This window comes from Candidozyma duobushaemuli (assembly GCF_002926085.2).
Source record: "Candidozyma duobushaemuli strain B09383 chromosome Unknown B_B09383, whole genome shotgun sequence".
In the NCBI taxonomy this organism is placed as follows: domain Eukaryota; kingdom Fungi; phylum Ascomycota; class Pichiomycetes; order Serinales; family Metschnikowiaceae; genus Candidozyma; species Candidozyma duobushaemuli.
In genome coordinates, this window is record NW_020289895.1 from 357,378 (window position 1) to 378,366 (window position 20,989).

A 20,989-nucleotide genomic window follows, 5' to 3' on the forward strand; every position below is an offset into this window, starting at 1 on the left:
TTAAACTCTATAAGATTCGACTAAAAACCGGAGGGGGTGGCGCTGGAGGTCACCAGAAGGAACGTGGACAGCTGTGGAAGCTGGACTCCGCTCAAAAGCGTGGAGGAGTTGGAGGCAGCAGTAGAGTACGAGTCACTGCTGTTTCCAGACAAAGAAGTGAAAGGCAGGGACGAGTCCAGCGAAACAGTGCTGTTGCTTCCGTAGCCGCCCTGGCCTGGCGAAGAGGGCAAAACTGGAGTTTCTGAGGAGGAGGGGCTGTCGACGGTGACGGTGTAGAGGACGGTCAGGGTGGTCTGGTCGTTGGAGTCGTCTTCACCGTCAGGGCCAGAGCCAGAGCCGTTTTCAGAGCCAGAGCCATTGCCGTTTTCAGAGCCAGAGCCGTTACCATTTCCAGAGCCGTTACCAGAGCCGTTACCAGAATTTCCGGAACCGTTACCAGAATTTCCAGAATTTCCAGAACCAGAGCCATTGCCGTTTCCAGAACCCGAACCATTTCCAGAACCAGAGCCATTGCCGTTTCCAGAACCAGAACCATTTCCAGAACCATTTCCAGAATTTCCATCACCGCCACTGCCTGACCCGCCGGTGGCCTCGGCAGCTTCCGTCACGAGGGTGGTCACCTCAACGGTGGTTTCCTCAGTACCATCGGCATCGGTGGTGGTCTGGACATCCGTGGTGACCTGGGGAGCGCTGTTCTGGGTGTTATCTCCGTTTTCGTCACCGCCGTTTCCGCTGCCGCCCACAGTGACAACCTCCGTGACGACTTCGGTGGTGTAGACGGTGGTGGGGCCGTTTTCGGCAGACAAGGTGACGAGTCTGGTGGTGAGAAGCGTGGATTCCACGGTGGAGTTGGAGAGAGAAGAAAAGCTGGCTTCTGCCAGAGAAGCCGGAGCGGAGGTGGAGGCGGCCTCAGTTGAAGAAGCAACCGCAGAAGAAGCCGCAGAAGAAGCAACCGCAGAGGGGATATCTGAGGGAACAGCGGAGGCGCTTGAAGCTGGCTCAGAGTAGGCAGACTCAGAAGGCTCAATGGAGGACTCAACGGAGGACTCGACGGAGGACTCGACGGAGGACTCGATTGGCTCAGAGGATTGAGCGGATTCAGATGCCTCAGGCTGGGATGAAGACTCAGCAGAAGACTCAGCGGCAGAAGACTCAGCGGCAGAAGACTCAGCGGCAGAAGACTCAGCGGCAGAAGACTCAGCGGCAGAAGACTCAGCGGCAGAAGACTCAGCGGCAGAAGACTCAGCGGCAGAAGACTCAGCGGCAGAAGACTCAGCGACAGACGACTCAGCGGCAGAAGACTCAGACCCAAATGGCGCCGACAGTTCAGCCTCTGGAGCAGCAGAAGCAGCCTGAAGCTCCGACAGCGGAGATTCCCATGGAAGCGAGGCTCTGGAGGAGTTGATTTCCGAAGGACCGGCGGAGGTCTGGGACGCCCAAATGGACGAAGTTCCCGAAGAAGCAGCCACTTCCGGGGAAGACTGTTCAGAGCTGGTTGGGAAAGCTGGCTCCAGGGAGCTAGTCTGGAAAGCAGGCTCCGGAGAGCTAGAGCTAGTCTGGAAAGCAGGCTCCGGAGAGCTAGAGCTAGTCTGGAAAGCAGGCTCCGGAGAGCTAGAGCTAGTCTCGAAAGCAGGCTCCAGAGAGCTAGAGCTAGTCTGGATAGCAGGCTCCTGGAATGCCTGGGAGCTCGAAGTCAGAGCCTCCTGGGAGGCAGGGCCAGCCTGGGCCCCGCCAAAGCGGTCGGCAGTGTATCCAGCATAGTCGTCTGTGGACAGAGAGGTCACCAGGTTGCCGTTCCACGTATTTTCAGAAAACCCCACGGTGTCCTGGCTGGCAGGCAACGTGAGGGCATCGCAGGTGAGTGCTAGGGAAAGAAGGACAAACGCAGAAAGCATGGCAGTGGTGGAGGACTGGAGATGGTGGAGGGGAGGCAGCAGGGCAGCTTTATACTTTTTGCAGCCATTTTTCTACAGGGGTTGCGGCGAAGCCTGGAAGCTCCGAACGCGAGGGCCGATATGGCGAGAGCAGGCGAAGCAGGCACTGCCGGCAGCAGGGGCAATCTGGGCTTAAAGGTGAGGAACGTGGACTGTTTTGGGATTAAGGTGGGAGTGTTTATGGAGGCTGCAAAACGCCAAAAGTCGCGATTCGCGATCGAGGCGGTGGGGCCAGAACCCAGGGGTGGTGACGTTTTGGGGTGGTTGTGGTGGGAATTGTGCGGTGATTTTTGGCCAATGGCTTGGGCTGGGGTGTTTTGGCGGTGAATTTTTTCAGTTTTTTGAAAAAAGCCGTTTTGGCCGAAACGGGCCGTGTCTTGGTGGGCCAGGGTTCCTCGCAAAACGCGCCTGCTCGTGCCGCAACGGCCTTGCATTCGCCTACGTGAGTTGACGTTTTGTTCCTGGTACATCTGCAAGACCCCGTTTTGGCGTAATGACAAGCTGGGATGCAACGACAAAATGTGGTGTGAAGAATACAAATTTAGAATTTGATGTGAATGGAAATGCAATTGGGTAGCAAACGCCACGGGCCAAAAACACGGCCTCGGCTTCGTGCCTGGGAAGTCCGGAGCCACAATGGACGTTTCCGGGTCCAGACGCTTGTAATATCGAAGAATGTGCACCTTTGTCTTGGGTGCCGGCGGTTTCAGAGTTTATCCGGAAAATGACAGGCACGAGGCAATTGACGGCTTTCGGCCCTGTGGTTGGTAGTTGCCTTCTGTGGAATTCTGTTATCTGACGACCTGCCTTCTGGATTTCTGAAATTTTGAAATTTGTCCCTGAAATGCTCAATCCCAACCGGCACTTGAAGAATGAATACTAGGGCTGAGCCAGAATGAGGAGACAATGGACGGGCCTGTTGCCTTGGGCTTGACAGGGTGACTGATCAGATAGACAGAATGGACTGGCCACGCCAGCGAAAGGTTAATCAAAAATACTGCTTTGCCTCTAGTTCATCGGCCCTTGATTTCTCCATTATATTAGTTATTGGCGATTTGGCGGCTGCCCTTGGTGGATCTGTTCACTTGTTTCATGGAATTGCAAGCTTTGATACGGTGGACTCATGAGCGGCCTGAGCTGGGAAGATAGGTGTTCTAGTGAATTTTGGATCGTTTTTCACGAAATTCTTCTAACTAGTCGTTTTGGCGTGGCGTCCCTGGATCCAATCCTATGACTCACCCAAGACAACAGACCCTAGAGCCAACCCACCAGTCCCCCAAAATCAAACTGTACCATTCCCATACCCGCTATCCACCTCTATCCAAGCAATTGAGCGGTTTGGGCGACTTTGTCTTGCCTGGTCCGTAAACTGTCGCTTTGTAGCTCAATTGCACCCGGCAATACGGTACACCGTAATACCAACACCCCCCGGCCCCGGCCATAAAAGTTATGACGCTTCAAAATGCAACTACCCTTCCCAACAAAACCAGCCTTCGTAGCCTATCACAAGGTAACACCACCCACCCTGCCGGTCCCAAGCATGACCCTACCCCGTCATCGGAGATAAAGCAAAGCTATCACAAGGCCAAGAGCCTCCCCACCCAATCAGGGTCCTGGCCAAAACGCAATCGACGGAAATAGAACCCACGTTGGAGAGCTGCAAATCATTAAACCACCATTTGGGCCGGGAGGTCACTTGCCGAAAGCTGGGGATATTCTTCTGCTTCTGCGTCGAAGCCGGCGTCGAAGACGGTGTCGAAGACGCAGTGTGGACGATCTCGTCGATCGGGAACCCCCGAGCCAGCAGGTGAGAAAGAGAAACAGCGTATCTGAGCCCTGGGCGGTAAGAATAGGGAAATATGGGGACCTGGAGAGAAAGAAAATTTCAAGGAGAAGTTCAAAAGAAAAGACAAAAAAGGGTGTGAACCGAGTGGGACCTGGAGAGTCAGCATCGAGCCTATGCGAGGTATCAGCGATTGCGCTCGGGTCCGCAGTCAAAGCCTGGTTCTCAGAAAAATAAAAGCATGACTGGACATTTAACCCAAAAAAAGCACAAGTACGCCGGTCCAATTACGCCGGTCCAATTACGCCGGTCCAACTAGGCCGGTCACACTACGTCGTGCAATTACGGCGGGCAATTACCGATTTGCAGCAGAGGGGACCATCGGTTCCGAGATTAGAACCACAGGCGCGGGCGCAAAGCCACCAGCATTTTGGAAAATTTCCTGGCGGGAACGGAACAGCCCAAACGGTCGAAATCCACAACGAGAAAGGAAACTTCGAAAAGAAAGCAATCCAAAATAATAGATCTCGCTCGAGGCGCCCCGCCAGCAAGAATGCTGGTAACGTTCGTCCCTCGTGAAAGATGTGCTGAGATTTTCGACCATGTGCGACGAGGAGGGAAGCACCTTGTGAATGTGGCTTGGGCACACCCCATTCCGTAAATCGTAAACAGCACTAAAACCTCTGGGCGGGGGCTTCTAACGAGTCGTGGCCCTGGCCCTCAAAAGAAGGTAGTATAATTTGGGAATGGACTGGGTGGTGGAATAGGCTTCGTGGTGGAATAGACTTTCTGGTGGGGTGCGCGAACTCGGTTACTGAAGAAGCTTTCGCTACACAATGCTCAGAAGCTTCGCTCGTAAAGGAACAAGGCGGCGGCGGAATCGGCGTTGTTTTCCCAATCGGTGCCAAATGTTGCTCTTCTGGCGAGGATTGTCCCAGGCCTGTGCATCAATGGGAGCACGAAGCGTGCAGATCTCTCACGCTGGAGAGAGAAGGATTAGACGCTGTGGGGAGGTGCGGCTGGAAAATAGTGCAAGCAGGCCCCACGCGAATACCCATGAGAAATACTGGCGCGAGAATACTCATGAGAAAATACCGGCATGAGAAAATACCGGCACGAAAATACTGGCAATGGAAAGTGGAAGCGTGTGGTTGGGAAGTCTACATTCCATGGCGGAGCCGAAGAGCAACATCGGATCGGGAGATCTGGCAAACAACGTCAACGACAAAATGGCCACAATGGCAAGAATGGGATCTGGAATCGAGACAATCTGGGAATCCAAATTGGGGCAGCTGGCGAATCCAATTTGGGCCGGTTGGGGGCAGGCGTTGATATTCCTGAACAATGATCGCAGGGCCCAAAAAGGAATCGGACAAAAGACCCAGGCGATCCCTGGCCCATTGTGGCGACAAGCAGCTCAGGGTTTTTTTTTTTTTTTTTTTTTTTTTTTTTTTCGTTGAGCGGCCCGTCGGCGGACTGATCGTCGACCAAAGAAATCCAGCCACTCTCTAAAAATCGACATTCCTGAGGCGCTGCACAAGCCTCGCAAGTACGGTGCAGCCGCAGCCGCACCCTCCCAAACTGCCTCTCCAACTGCCTGGATAAGCTTTCGCTTTGCACGAAAAAACACAACCGGAGCCCCACAGCGAGGCCAGATAACGCACAGCTGCCATTCTCAACGAAGGAATGGAAAACGCTGCCAGAGGCACAAGCACGACGTGATTAGCCGTGCATGCGGCGCGCAGAGGGTGCAGATTTGCAACCATTCCCTCCAGTGAATACTGGAATGGATTGTTTTCAAGATAGCAGCGGGTAGCTTGGTTTCGGGGTATATAAGGAGGGCGCCTCCCCGTCTTCTTTCTCCATCAGCCATGGGAATCTTAAGCTACAAGACTTTGCTCACGGCAGCAACCTGCCTCACCTCGGCTTTGGCCTTGACCATCAGCGAGGACACCATCGAGAACTCGCCTGCCAACTTGGACATTGGCGAGCTCAGAATCAACGAGGGCGTCTACTACTCCATCGTCAACAACGCCCTCACCGTGCTCGGCGGCAACTTGAACAACAAGGGCCAGTGGTTTGTCACCTCCACCAACGGATTGGCGTCCTCGGTGACCATCGCCTCTGGAACCATCTTGAACGACGGCGACATCGTCTTCAACGCCTTGGAGGCGCAGGTGGTGACCAACTTCAACTTGGACTCCGTGGGAACCTTCGACAACACCCAGAACATCTGGATCGGCACCCCAGTGTTCTCCGTCACTCCTCCCATCATCCTCGGCTCCGCTTTGGACTGGTCCAACTCGGGCAAAATCTACCTTCGTCAGGACAGAGGCAACGCCTCGCCCATCACTATCTCGCAGGCTTTGGGCCTGGTTGAAAACACGGGAACCATCTGTATCGAGCGCTTGGACTGGGTCCAGACCACCAGCATCGAGGGTAACGGATGTATCAACGTCATGGACGACGGCCACCTCCAGCTTGAAATCACGCCTTGGAACGTCGACAACGACCAGACCATCTACCTTTCGTCCGAGCTGTCCATGTTGTCTGTGCTTGGCTTGGAGCCGTCGCTCACCGGAACCAAGACCTACACCGTTGCTGGTTTTGGCGGCGGCAACGAGATCAGAGTCAACACTGGCTTCACCGGCTACTCGTACCTGGACGACACTTTGGAGCTTTCCTTCTTCCTTGGTGTGTTCAAGATGGCCTTCAAGATCGGCGAGGGCTACGACGAGTCCGACTTCTCCACCAACGGTGTGGGAAGCGCTGGAACCCGTATTTCGTACTCTGGCGACTACCCCGGCGACGTTCCCAGCAACTGCCAGTGTGAAGAGTTCCCTGCTGCTCCTACCGAGGAGGAGTCCTCCAGCCTGGCGCCATCCTCCAGTTCCGAGAGCTCTGAAAGCAGCTCTGCTCCATCAAGTTCTGAGGAGACGACTGAGCCATCCAGCTCTGAGCCATCCAGCTCTGAGCCATCCAGCTCTGAGCCTGCTTCGTCTGACCCTGCTTCGTCTGACCCTGCTTCGTCTGAACCTGCTTCTTCTGACCCAGCTTCCTCCCCAGAACCTTCACCTTCACCATCGCCTTCTCCATCTCCCTCCAACTCTGATCCTCCAGCTGAAACCAGCGAGTCTGAAGCTCCTCCTGCCGAAAGCTCCGAAACCCCAGATGGTCCTACCTTCACCACCTACACCTCGACCTGGCCAACCAGCGACGGAGACCAGACCGACTCCGGTGTGATTATCGTTACTACTGACTCTGACGGCGAGTTGACCACTACCACTTCGCTTTTCCCTCCAGAAGAGTCTGATCCAACTTTCACTACTTACACCTCGACCTGGCCTACCAGCGATGGTGACCAGACCGACTCTGGCGTCATCATTGTCACCACTGACTCTGATGGAGAATTGTCTACTACCACTTCTCTCTTCCCTCCAGAAGAGTCTGATCCAACTTTCACTACTTACACTTCAAGCTGGCCCACTGACGACGGAAACACCGATTCTGGTGTGATTATTGTTACTACTGACTCGGACGGCGAATTGTCTACTACTACTTCCCTTTTCCCTCCAGAGGAGACTCCTGAGTCGCCAACTTTTACTACTTACACTTCGACCTGGCCTACCAGCGATGGTGAACAAACCGATTCTGGTGTGATTATTGTTACTACCGACTCTGACGGAGAGTTGACTACTACAACTTCTCTCTTCCCTCCAGAGGAGACTGACGACCCATTCACCACCTACACTTCAAGCTGGCCCACTGACGATGGAAATACTGATTCTGGTGTGATTATCGTTACTACTGACTCTGATGGAGAATTGTCCACTACAACTTCGCTTTTCCCTCCAGAAGAGTCTGATCCAGCCTTCACCACCTACACTTCATCGTGGCCTACGGACGACGGAAACACTGACTCTGGCGTCATCATTGTCACCACCGACTCTGACGGCGAATTGTCCACCACCACCTCCCTCTTCCCTCCAGAGGAGACTGACGACCCATTCACCACCTACACCTCCACATGGCCAACCAGCGATGGTGAACAGACCGGCTCCGGTGTGGTTATCGTCACCACCGACTCGGACGGAGAGTTGTCCACCACAACCTCGCTCTTCCCTCCAGCCACCACCAGCACCGTTGTCACCACCTACCCCGACGGAAACGTCAAGACCAAGACTGTTGTTGTGTGTGACTCCACCAAGGACGACGGTGTGGTGACCCAGATTGTGTCTGTGTGCCCTGAGACCACTGCGCTTGTTACCGAGGACAAGAACGGCGATGTCAAGACCGTGACTGCTGTGATTCACGAGACCGCCGTCGAGGGTGGTCCACAGGAGGTGACTTCCATTGTGCAGCCAGGCGAGCCAAAGGAGACTGAGCAGCCAGGCGAGCCAAAGGAGACTGACAAGTCATCTGACAAGCCATCTGGAGAGAAGCCAAAGGAGCCTGAACAGCCTGGTGACAAGCCTTCCGGTGACAAGCCTTCTGACGAACAGCCTTCTGACGAACAGCCTTCCGACGAACAACCTTCTGACGAACAGCCTTCTGGAGATGCTCCATCCGGTGACGAACCCTCCGGAGACGCTCCTGCTGAAGAGCCAAACGGAACCTCTGAAACCGTCGCCGGTGAGCCACACCCTGGTGCCTCCACCTTGAACTCTGTGGTTCCCGACGCTTCTGCTGCTCCAGAAGAGCCCCAGGCGGTCTCCACATACGAGGCTGGCGCTTCTGTGGTGAAGTTTGGCGCCCTGTGGCTCGTGTCGCTTGCCCTTCTTGCTGTGCTTTAGAGGCACCCGTTCGCTACTTTTTCTTTTTCTTCATTCATGTTTGTTCGAAAAGCTGTCGCTTAGATACCACTTATATGCTTGGCTTTCTGATTCAGTTCTTTAATACACTTATTTAATAACGAGTTGTAGTGTGGTTATTGAGTTGCGATAGGGCAATATTGCCGCCTACAGTGACAATTAGCCCAGTGAGTTAGATTCAAGGCACATGCTTTATGGTAGAGGCATTGACATGCCTGGGTATTGAATTGGGGTCAATGAACGAAATACATGGACTACTTTGAGACTTATTTAACTATGATTGCTTTGCGGTCATTCTACTAAGGATTATTCTGAAAACCCTGCTTACTCTGGTGCTTCTAGTACACTAGCAGCACTCATCCCTGTGCTTATAGTACATAAATTGAGCTATTTCAGCCTATGCCACCACTCGTCCCAATCGATCCAAGTGCTATAAAACTCACCACCTCCTTCTCTCTAATTTCCCGAATTCTCTCAATTCCCTAAACTCTCTCAATTCCCTAAAATCTCCCAATTCCCCAACTCCCCCAATTCCCCAATTCCCCCATCCCCCAATTCTCCCATTCCCTCAAATATCAGAACTTGCAAAATCCAACAATCCACCCGGTTGCATCTCTAACACTCCTCAGCCACCTGATTATCGACGCGAATCACTGCGATCAAGCCTCCGAGGCGTACCAGGCTTGGACTTTAAAACCACTACGGTGTGGTCTAAAAAGCCTACATACCGTTGCATCCTGGCTTTCAGCTTCATATGCCCGTTTCTGTGTCACCCCACGTCAACCCCAACAACGCCTGGCGAAAGCCTAAAGCTTACCTTAAAGCGTGCGGCTAAACCCAAAATTTCACAGCTCAGCGTAGCAAACCGTTGCATAAACTCTAAATACCCTGGCATGGCTTAACTGTACATTCCCATCTGAGCATCTGACTTCGATCCTGGGCGCCGCTTATTGTTTCCACCGACATGTGAGATCGGCGGTGCAGCACCTTGCATTTGGCTTAGGCGCACCGCGGCAAAAAGCAGGGAATGCTCGACTAAGAAATGGCTTTGCACTAGTAAATGGCTTTGCATCAGGTTGGTGGTTGCAGGTGTTTTGTTTTCGCTTTCTTTTTAAAAAAGTTTCATGGTGGAGAGGTGGACGTGGTTACGGGGTAGCCGTTTCTTGCATTGTTTGCGTACAATACACGGTTTTGTGTCACCGCTTAAGAAGATCCCACTTTGTTCTTTTTCGGCAAGTAAGAAAAGTAGCACAAAGAGCTCTGGACCTCTGACAATGCTGCCGAGGTTTCTCTTTGCTCGGGTGTAACCGCGGCTATATTTCGGAATTGTGTTTCCTCTTTGGCAACAATGCCATTGATGGGCGCCTAATCTCTCGTTGGTTCTGGACCAAGATCCACCGAATGGCAGTGCCCAGAGTTTGTGGCTTTAAGAACGATTCCGCAACTCTTCATCCGCAACTCTTCATCCGCAACTCTTCATCCGCAACTCTTCATCCGCAACTCTTCATCCGCAACTCTTCATTCATTCCTCATTCTCAACTCTTCATCTCAATTCTTTATTCTCAACTCTTCGTCCTATTCCTCATCCTCATGACCGTTGTTGGTAAATTTTATTGCATGCCATCGCATTAAATTCGTAAATGTGCCCTTAGCGTAATCGAGAACGGATTGTTCAAATGATGGCAAACCTTTTGCAGCCCGCTAGCGCCGTATGTGTGGGTTCCTGAAGTGCAGACTTTTGGAAACTCATAACCATTTTCATGCTGCATGGATGATGCTTGTTTGATGAGGGCCTACAAAATTGCCGACTGGTGATAGTTCAATGACTTGTTTAGGCTTTAGGGTGGGGAAGGGTAGTCTTATTGAGGAAATTGGAGTTTGTATTCAGTGATGTGTAAGAGGAATGTGATCACAGAGTTTCAAATATGGTGGTCATATTGTTGTTTCTATGCTAGAAGTGAAACCAATTCCGTCTTTGAGGGCCTCCACTTAAATAATTGGAGTTTGATCAGATTGCATCAGGGTAGTGAAAATAAGACTCTAGCGTGTTTTAAAAAAGTCAGAATTTCGCTGTTGATGATGATTGGCCTACAAGAGTATTTCAATACTCTCTTGTTGTCTCCATTGATTCTACTATATTCTCACTCACAGTGACACTGACTACTAAAACATCACTCGCCCAATATAGCCCCTCTACTATTTTCTCAACCAATAACTCACCTTACTTCTGGACCAATCTACAGCTTCTTTAAATAAAATGTAATTATACGTAAAAGGGTATAAACCGAAGATAAGTCCGTGCATGAAAACAAACATGTAGTAATGCAACAACGCCAATAATGCTAATAAAGGGTATCGAAAGAAAGCATGGCCTGGAGACCAGCATGTCGAAAGAATACAACAAACGAAATAAAAGAACACCACTTGATGTTCATCAAAACAAGACATGAAGCAATGGTACAACAACCGCAGCAAGACCCGAGATCTTGACGGCAGCAGCCAGACCTGCGTATGTAGAAATGGCTGGTGTAGCAGATGCTGGAGAAGGCTCAGGACCAATAGGGGACGATGACGAAGAGGCATGCGAAACAGCAACTGGGGTTGAGGTCGATGCACCCTGAGAGGTTACAGGAAGTGTAACGCAGTTACCCTTGTAGCAGACAACCAGTGAAGATGGACCCTCTGAAACAACAGAGCTGGTTTCAGAAGCAGTGTTGGACCCGGTGCTCTGGGTAGCAGAGTTTTCGGGAACACGGGTGCTTGGACCAGCCACAGAGGTTGGGTATGGAGTGCTAGCAGGGTTGTTGTTGGACTCAGTACCAGATGGAGCAGGGCCAGGCACTGGGACAGGTCCTGGGTTAGAGCCGGAAGGTGCTGGTCCAGGGTTGGAGCCAGATGGTGCTGGGTTGGAGCCGGATGCTGGAACAGTGTTTGAAGCGATAGGCTCAGGGTGAGGAGCTGGAGGAGCCGAGTTGGCAGGAGCTGGTCCGGTGGATGTAGGGCCGTTTTCGTTTGGACCAGATGGAGCGGGTCCAGTTTGGATTGGTCCAGAAGGAACAGAGCCAGTCTCGTTAGGACCAGATGGAGCTGGGCCAGTCTCGTTAGGGCCAGATGGAGCTGGACCGGTCTGGTTTGGCCCAGATGGAGCTGGACCGGTCTGGTTTGGCCCAGATGGAGCTGGACCGGTTTGACTTGGTTGAGACTCGGAGTTGGCAGTACCAGAAGGAACTCGCTGAGACTCGCCTGGAGCAGAAGACTTAGTACCTGGAACAGCTGGGCCAGAAGGAGATGGTCCTGGAGCGACAGGCACAGTGGTGTCAGGGTTCGAGGAGCTTGGACCAGCGGAGTTTGGACCAGATGGGACAGGGCCAGTGCCAGATGGGATTTGACCGGTTCCAGATGTGTTTGGACCGTTGGTTGGCTCAGAAAGACCAGGAGTTGTGGTAACTGTAACAGTCGATGCAGAGCCTTCTGAGCTAGGACCAGGAGAGACTGGAACCGACGATTCAGATGCTGGACCTGGGCTTGGGCCTGGGTGTGAAGCAGTCGAAAGAGACGTTTCAGCGCCGGAGTTAGGACCAGATGGGTTAGGACCAGGAGCCGAAGAATCAGAACCTGGAGTCTCGGAACCTGGGCCAGGGTTAGGCTCGGGACCAGGATTCGAGGAGGTAGTGATGGGGCCAGAAGATGTTGGTCCACTGAAGCTGTCGGTGTTCAGCTGTGGATGCTCGGTACTCACTGGAGACGAGGAGACGGCAGGAGTAGCAGGCTCGGAGTTCGAAGCTGGTGGAATCGAAGAAGCAATCGAAGACTCAGAGAACGACTCGGAGCTCTCGGTGAGAGACAATGACAGACTCACAGGCACAGGGATCGAAGACAGGGAGACCACGTAAGAAGAGTTCCAGTTCCAAGACAGCACTGGGACAACAGGAACAGTAGTTGGGGGCACCTCTATGATAACGGTGCCCACGGTGCCAGAACCATATGGTGGCTCAGTAACTGTTCTAGTTGTAGTACCAGTCCAGGTAGACGTCAAAGTGGTGTAGTCAGTGGAAGTTGGTGGGACTTCGATGACAACAGTTCCAATGGTGTCAGAGCCGGTTGGAGGCTCGGTGACAGTTCTGGTAGTAGTGCCGGTCCAGGTGGAAGTCAAAGTGGTGAACTGAGACGAAGTAGATGGAACTTCAATCACAACAGTGCCAACGGTGTCGCTACCAGAAGGTGGGTTAGTGACAGTGGCAGTCGTGGTACCGGTCCAGGTAGAAGTGACGGTGGTGTAATCAGCTGAAGTTGGAGGAACTTCAATAACAACAGTGCCAATAGTATCGGATCCAGATGGTGGCTCAGTCACGGTTCTTGTTGTGGTTCCAGTCCAGGTCGAAGTCAAGGTAGTGAATTCGGAGGAAGTGGAAGGAACCTCAATCACAACAGTACCGACAGTATCAGAACCAGATGGTGGGTTAGTGACCGTGGCGGTTGTAGTTCCAGTCCAGGTAGAAGTGACGGTGGTGTAATCAGCAGAAGTTGGTGGAACTTCAATAACCACGGTACCGACTGTGTCAGAACCAGAAGGTGGGTTGGTAATGGTGTTAGTAATAGTACCAGTCCAAGTCGAGGTGACAGTAGTGTAGTCAGCAGAGGTTGGTGGAACTTCAATAACAACAGTGCCAACAGTATCGGATCCAGATGGTGGCTCAGTAACAGTTCTAGTGGTTGTTCCGGTCCAAGTAGATGTCAAAGTGGTAAACTGAGACGAGGTAGGAGGAACCTCAATCACAACCGTTCCAACGGTATCAGAACCAGATGGTGGGTTGGTGATGGTGTTGGTGGTAGTTCCAGTCCAAGTAGAAGTCAAGGTCGTGTAATCAGTGGAGGTAGGTGGAACTTCAACAACAACAGTGCCCACGGTATCAGAACCAGAAGGTGGTTCAGTCACAGTCCTAGTGGTAGTACCAGTCCAGGTTGATGTCAAGGTGGTGTAATCGGTAGTCGATGGAGGCACCTCTATAATCACAGTACCAACGGTATCAGAGCCAGCAGGTGGTTCAGTGATGGTGTTGGTGGTGGTGCCAGTCCAGGTAGACGTCAAGGTAGTGTATGCCGTTGTAGCTGGAGGAACCTCTATAATAACAGTTCCAACAGTGTCAGATCCGCTAGGTGGTTCAGAAACAGTTCTAGTGGTGGTACCGGTCCAAGTCGAGGTCACAGTGGTGGCTTCGTAAGGAACATCAACAACAACAGTGCCAGTGCCTCCAGAAGGAGCAGGCTCGGTCTCAGTGGTAGTAAAAGTTCCAGTCCAAGGACGAGTGATGGTGGTGTAAGGAGTAGGAACATCAACAACGACAGTTTCAGTACCGTCAGAGCCAGCAGGAATGGTCTCGATAGTAGACTCAGTGCCGGTCCAGGTTCTGGTGATCGTAGTAACAGGAGTTGGGATGTCGATAATCACAGTCTCAGTTCCACCAGATTCAGCTGGAACAGTCTCAGTCGAAGTGGTGGTTCCAGTCCAGGTTCTAGTAATAGTTGTAACTGGAGTAGGAACGTCAATGATGACCGTCTCGGTCCCACCAGACTCAGCTGGAATGGTCTCAGTGCTGGTAGTAGTGCCGGTCCATGTTCTTGTCACAGTGGTAACCGGAGTAGGAACGTTCACGACAATAGTTTGAGTACCAGACTCGTAAGGCTCAGTGACAATCTCAGTGATAGAGCCGGTCCAGGTAGAAGTTATCACGGTAACTGGGGTAGGAACCTCAATCACAACGGTGTCAGTTCCACCAGATTCAGCAGGAATGGTTCTTGTGGAGATGGTAGATCCAGTCCATGTGGAGAAGAGGGTGGTGGTTGGAGTTGGGATGTCAATGATGATGGTCTCGGTACCACCAGACTCGGCAGGAATGGTCTCAGTTGTAGTAATAGAGCCAGTCCAAGTTCTCGTCAAAGTAGTGACAGGAGTAGGAACATCAATTATGACAGTCTCGGTTCCTCCAGACTCGGCAGGAATGGTCTCAGTCGAAGTAGTAGTACCAGTCCAAGTTCTCGTGATGGTGGTCACAGGAGTTGGGACATCGATAATGACAGTTTCAGTACCACCAGACTCAGCAGGAATAGTTTCAGTAGTGGTTTCAGTACCGGTCCAGGTTCTAGTCAAAGTAGTCACAGGAGTAGGGACATCGATAATTACTGTTTCAGTTCCACCAGATTGGGCTGGAATGGTCTCCGTTTGAGTGGTGGTGCCGGTCCAGGTTCTTGTGATAGAAGTGACCGGGGTAGGCACATCAACAACCACGGTACCAGTGCCACCAGATGGAGCTGGCTCTGTCTCAGTTTGAGTAGTAGTGCCAGTCCATGTTCTCGTGATGGTAGTGTAAGGAGTTGGAACATCAACAATGATTGTTTCAGTTCCATCGCTTCCAGCAGGAATGGTTTCAGTGGTAGTCTCGGTACCAGTCCAGGTTCTCGTGATAGTAGTAGATGGAGTAGGAACATCAACAACGACTGTTCCAGTTCCTCCAGAAGGAGCAGGCTCAGTTTCCGTTTGAGTAGTAGTGCCAGTCCAAGTTCTGGTGATGGTAGTGTAAGGAGTTGGCACGTCGATGATAACAGTTTCAGTTCCATCACTTCCAGCAGGAACGGTCTCGGTAGTCGTCTCAGTTCCAGTCCAAGTTCTAGTGATGGTAGTGGTTGGAGTAGGAACGTCAATGATAACGGTACCGGTACCTCCAGAAGGAGCTGGTTCGGTTTCCGTTTGAGTGGCGGTTCCAGTCCAGGTTCTGGTCAAAGTGGTGTAAGGAGTAGGAACGTCCACAATGATGGTCTCAGTACCACCGGAGCCAGCTGGGATGGTTTCAGTGGTGGTTTCAGTTCCAGTCCAGGTTCTGGTGATCGTGGTTGTAGGAGTAGGAACGTCAATAATCACAGTACCAGTGCCACCAGAAGGAGCAGGCTCAGTTTCAGTCTGGGTGGTGGTTCCAGTCCAAGTTCTGGTCAAGGTGGTGTATGGAGTTGGAACATCGATAATCACGGTACCAGTTCCGCCAGACTCGGCTGGAACGGTTTCAGTAGTAGTTTCCGTTCCGGTCCAGGTTCTGGTGATAGTGGTAGTTGGGGTAGGAACGTTGACAACGATGGTCTGGGTTCCAGATTCGTAAGGCTCCGTTACAACCTCGGTAATCGAACCAGTCCACGTGGAAGTGATGACAGTGATTGGAGTAGGCACCTCAATCACCACAGTGTCAGTACCACCAGAAGAACCTGGAATAGTACGAGTAGAGATCGTGCTGCCAGTCCAGGTAGAAAAGATCGTGGTAGTTGGGGTTGGAACGTCAACGACAACAGTGCCGGTACCTCCAGAAGGAGCAGGTTCGGTTTCCGTTTGGGTGGTTGTTCCAGTCCACGTTCTGGTGATAGTGGTGTAAGGAGTAGGAACGTCCACGATGATGGTCTCAGTTCCACCAGATCCGGCTGGAATAGTCTCGGTGGTGGTCTCAGTACCGGTCCAGGTTCTGGTAATGGTGGTTGTTGGCGTAGGGACGTCGATGATCACAGTTCCAGTACCTCCAGAAGGAGCAGGTTCAGTCTCAGTCTGAGTGGTAGTACCAGTCCAGGTTCTAGTCAAAGTCGTGTAAGGGGTTGGAACATCGACAATGATGGTCTCGGTTCCACCGGATTGAGCTGGAATGGTCTCGGTAGTGGTTTCAGTGCCAGTCCAAGTTCTGGTGATCGTGGTGGTTGGAGTAGGCACATCAATCACAACGGTTCCAGTACCGCCAGATGGAGCCGGCTCAGTCTCGGTTTGGGTAGTAGTGCCAGTCCACGTTCTGGTAATGGTAGTGTAAGGAGTGGGCACATCGACAACCACAGTACCAGTTCCACCGGATTGAGCTGGAATGGTCTCGGTGGTGGATTCCGTTCCGGTCCACGTTCTGGTGATAGTGGTGGTTGGAGTAGGAACATCAACGACGATTGTCTCAGTTCCGTCAGATCCAGCCGGGATGGTCTCGGTGGTGGTGATGGAGCCAGTCCAAGTTCTGGTGATGGTAGTCAGAGGAGTTGGCACATCGATAATCACGGTACCGGTTCCACCAGATGCAGCAGGCACCGTCTCAGTTGTAGTCTCAGAGCCAGTCCATGTTCTGGTGATTGTAGTAGTAGGAGTAGGAACATCGATGATGACAGTGCCGGTTCCACCGGTAGTAGCTGGGATAGTCTCCGTGGTGGTGACAGAACCGGTCCAGGTTCTGGTGGTGTAGATTGTTGGAGTAGGCACCTCGACCACGACGGTTTCGGTTCCACCAGAAGCAGCTGGGATAGTCAGAGTCACGATGTTGGTGACGTCACCAGTGGTGGTGATGGTGGTGGTAGGGGTAGGCACCTCCACAACGACAGTGGCGGTTCCACCAGAAGTAGCAGGCACGGTCACCGTGGTGGTGATCTGGCCAGTGTAGGTGGATGTCACAGTGGTGGTAGGCGTGGGAACATCGACAATCAAAGTAGCAGTACCGCCGGTAGTAGCAGGAACAGTTTCGGTGGAGATGGTCGAGCCCGTCCATGTTCTCGTGATCGTCGTGGTAGGAGTAGGAACGTCAACCACCACAGTGCCGGTTCCTCCAGTGGTGGCTGGAATCGTCTCTGTGGTGGGCACGCTGCCGGTGTACGTTCTGGTGATGGTGGTGTATGGAGTAGGGACGTCGACAATCACGGTTCCGGTGCCGCCAGTGGTAGCAGGGATGGTTTCGGTGGATGTCTCGGTTCCTGTCCATGTTCTGGTGAGTGTGGTTGTAGGAGTAGGCACCTCGACCACGATGGTCTGCGTACCCAGCGAGAAAGGCTCGGTGACGACGTTCGTGGTGGATCCGGTCCATGTAGACGTGATCACCGTCACGGGCGTAGGCACCTCGACAATCACAGTGGCTGTTCCGCCCGAAGTAGCAGGCACAGTGGTGGTGGTGGTGACAGTTCCCGTCCACGTGGAGTACAACGTGGTGGTAGGCGTGGGCACCTCCACGACAACGGTCTGGGTGCCGCCAGAAGTGGCTGGTTGAGTAACCGTGGCGGTGGTCAGGCCTGTCCATGTGCTGGTGACGGTGGTGACTGGAGTAGGCACATCCACGATGACAGTAGCGGTTCCGCCCGAGGTGGCCGGGATCGTCTGAGTGGAGGTGGTTGTTCCGGTCCACGTTTGGGTCAAAGTGGTCGTTGGCGTGGGCACCCCGATGATAACCGTTCCAGTGCCGCCGGTGGTGGCTGGAATGGTCAGGAAGGAGCTGGTGGAGCCGGAGTAGGTACGCGTGATGGTGGTTGTAGGCGTAGGCACGTCGATGGAGATGACTCTGGTGCCGCTGCTGGTGGCAGAGTGGGTAGTAGAGGCGGTTCCGGTGCCGGTGACGGTGATGGTGGTCTGGGAAATAGGAACCGTCACCACGATGGTGTTTGTGGAAGCGCCCGTGACGGTGCCGACGGCGGTGGTGGTGGCGGTGGGGTCCGTGACGGTGGTAAGCACAATGGGCTTGAAATTGCCTCCAGAGCCGGTGTTTCCGTCGTTGTACATGGTCCACAGCTGGGTGGCCAGACCACTGAGCGTTCTCCAGCCACACGAGAAGCTGTACGAGTACTGGTTCTGCGACGAGAAGGTGCCCAGGGGGATGGCGGCGTTGACGTTCATGTAGGGTCTGAAGCCAGCTGGCACGTTGTTGAAGGACACAACAGCGCCTGTGGAGGAACAGCTTCTGACAGAAACACCAGCCTTGTCGGCGGTCTGCGGGTAGTACCACGCGTTGATCTGGTCAGAAATAGCACCGGCAAGCGTCAGGCAGTCAAAGGGCACCTGCGACGAAGGATTGGTGATCTGCAACGTTCCTGACATGGTGGAGGAACACAGAGGACCCAAGAGGTAGTGCTGGTTGACGTTGAGGTTCACCATTTTGCGCAAACCAAAGGCGCCGTTTTCGGCAGAACCCAGGATAACCTGGCTGGCGCCGCCCAGGAAGTTCACGGTGGTGGAGATCTGGGTGTTTCCATCAGTCCAGGTGACGGTGTTGGAACCAGCGTTCCATGCATTGGCAGCCTCAAGATTGACAGGGTCCAGGGAGTAGCCGGAGTTGAAGGTGAAGGGGAACGTGATCTTGCCCGTGGCGGACTCGACATTTTCAGCAGCAGACGTGGCGGTACATTGCACTTCGGAGTATCCCACAACGTTATCACCAGAAAACAAGATACAGTTTGCGAAAGTGGTGCCTCCTGCAGTCAAGGCAAGGGTGTTACTCAGGGAGGTGAACTTGAACACATAGGGCATGTGCAAAGTGAAGGTGTCGCCGGTTTTGATATTTTTCAGGCGGGGCATCAGCCACAGCACGGTGGCTTGCCAACTGGGAGTGACGGGTCTGTTGTTCGAGGGGCCCAGGATCGAGTCAATTCCAGTGAAAACACCCGAAATCTGTGCACCTAATGCTACAGCAGCGTAGGCGAAGAGCGCCACCGAGTAGGCAAGCATTGGGGATCGAGCTTTAGCGAGAGTGGGTGGTTGCAAAAAAAAAGAGGACAAAAGCCGGCGATGGACGGCGACTTATAATGTTGCAGCCAAGGAGAATTACGCAAAGCTCGAGGATCCTCATGCATGCCCGGAAGCGGCCGGCAATGCAGAGAAAGGTAACATTGGTTTTGTGATTCCGGAAGCCACTGGAAGTATTGTTGCAAGGATTCTTGAGAAGTTGCTCCAGGCGCAAGACGGATAACGCACTCTGCAGCGAAGAGCTAGGCGAAAATCTCTTGCATCCAGCTTGCAGCACGCGTGCAGCCAGACCTGCAGTAGCGTATGCGCAGTCGCCTATGTGAGGCTTATTGTTCTCTTCACCACTCTACCGCAGACACTGCTAGGAAGTAGCAGTCAGGGTGTATTCTTGGCCAATGTGTTCGGGCAGAAAGGCCCGTGAGCGATGCCCGTGAAGAACAAGAAAAAAGAAAAGAAAAAAGAAAAAGAAATCCCGATTTTGCCATCCCGGAAAATGCGCATGCAATTGCGGTCCTCTGTGTAATGGGGCGAATTGCTGAATCCACGGTATCATGCGGGCGTCCACCGTAAACGGTGGCAGCCCCGATCCAGCACAGGACGGCACCATGCCGCTCCCTGCTCGCCGTTAACAGCACCCTGCGACCGCTTGTGGCTGCCGTTGAAGATCAACGTCAAATAGGCGAGAAGTCTCTCATGTGGGCCACCACAGCCGAGGATCAGCGCCGCGCCCGCAATTGTCCCATTGTGTTCCTAGCCGCCATTGTGTGGGTTCATGCAGCAGACAATAAGCCAAATTTTTAGTTCGAAGCAGGCTCGAGGCGTCCCAATCCAGAATCTGGGGAAGCGACCTGGGAATTCCCAAACTCGCCGAAACCGCCCGTATGCGCAGAACATGTAGCCCTCCGGGCGCGAAGGTTTCCAGAATATGCAAGGGTACGCCAACTTCATACCCTACTTGTGACCGGCATGGCTTCTCGTAAGCCCTTGGAATCTCGGGTTTATTGTTCAGCGTCCGCCAATGGCGTCGCCACAGATGGCATTGTTCTGCGGTGCGCTGTAATCTCTCGCTTCTGAGAGGCCCTTGTGTGTTTTTTCACACGCATTGCTCGATGCTTTTACGGTCCCGGGCATCAAGCAGCTAAACAGAACAAAAAAAATAAAAAAAAAAAAAAACCTATTTTGCCGCTCCGCCTCGTCTACCAGGACGCTTGCGAGGACTTTGAGACGTTGCTTGTAGAGTAATAGACGCTCTGCTTGACACACCTGTGGTTGGTGCATTTTAACTACTGAAACACATCGAAAGGGGTACTGACAGAAGCTGCTCGGAATTACCTGCTGTAGGCGCAACGAGATGCTCTTTACCATCTTGCTAGCGGGAAGTTTGGAATTTTTCTCCGCTTGCCCCAAAAAAAGGCTAAAGCTGAGAGCGCTGCATAAGCCGCTCCGGCGTGCGGCCATCTGCTCGCTTAGACGAACAGTCCGGCACTCCTGCATTCGGCATCTCTCAGCCCGCATCCCACCGCTTTCTTGAAAATAAACACGTAAGGGCCTTCTTTCGAATACCCTGATTTGCTTGACCGGCTTTGGACGCCACAGACGGAAGGCTAGGCAGCCGCACAGCTACGGACTTGCACATGTGAAAATTTCATGCTCTACCGGTCGAGCATTGAGCATTCCAGCTTAATCCGCCGGTTCAGAGCACGGTCCGTAGCGGAACTCTAATAGTACGCCAGAACGGGCGATGCCGATTCTATGATTGCGTAGTACTTCAAGGACTGTCAACAGCCCGGATTTAACAAAAAATAAACTTCCGTTTCGGGGGTCTCTACGATACACTCTAGGGTGCACAAAGCTGAGACACATTTGTCAGCCACCACTACTAAAAAATTAGCGAGAACTCGTTGATTATCAAATCAGCATCCACCCGCCGTGCTTCCACCGACAATTGCTGGTT

At 52.8% G+C, this 20,989-nt stretch overlaps 3 protein-coding genes across 3 annotated transcripts; 1 reads left to right on the forward strand and 2 right to left on the reverse strand. All coding sequences in view use genetic code 12, as the record gives it.

Moving 5' to 3' along the window:
* Positions 1-20: 20 nt before the first annotated feature.
* On the reverse strand, positions 21-1,895 carry CXQ87_001665 (uncharacterized protein; the record flags this gene model as incomplete). Its single annotated transcript, XM_025480199.1, has 1 exon — positions 21-1,895. The coding sequence occupies one exon, from the start codon at positions 1,893-1,895 to the stop codon at positions 21-23; it is 1,875 nt and encodes a 624-aa protein (XP_025334499.1).
* Positions 1,896-5,588: 3,693 nt separating this feature from the next.
* On the forward strand, positions 5,589-8,510 carry CXQ87_001666 (uncharacterized protein; the record flags this gene model as incomplete). Its single annotated transcript, XM_025480200.1, has 1 exon — positions 5,589-8,510. One exon carries the CDS (start codon positions 5,589-5,591, stop codon positions 8,508-8,510), a length of 2,922 nt encoding a protein of 973 aa, XP_025334500.1.
* A 2,452-nt stretch (positions 8,511-10,962) lies between these two features.
* Positions 10,963-19,017, reverse strand: ALS2 (Als2p; the record flags this gene model as incomplete). Its single annotated transcript, XM_025480201.1, has 2 exons — positions 10,963-12,052; positions 12,086-19,017. The coding sequence occupies 2 exons, from the start codon at positions 19,015-19,017 to the stop codon at positions 10,963-10,965; spliced, it is 8,022 nt and encodes a 2,673-aa protein (XP_025334501.1).
* Between the last annotated feature and the right edge of the window lie 1,972 nt (positions 19,018-20,989).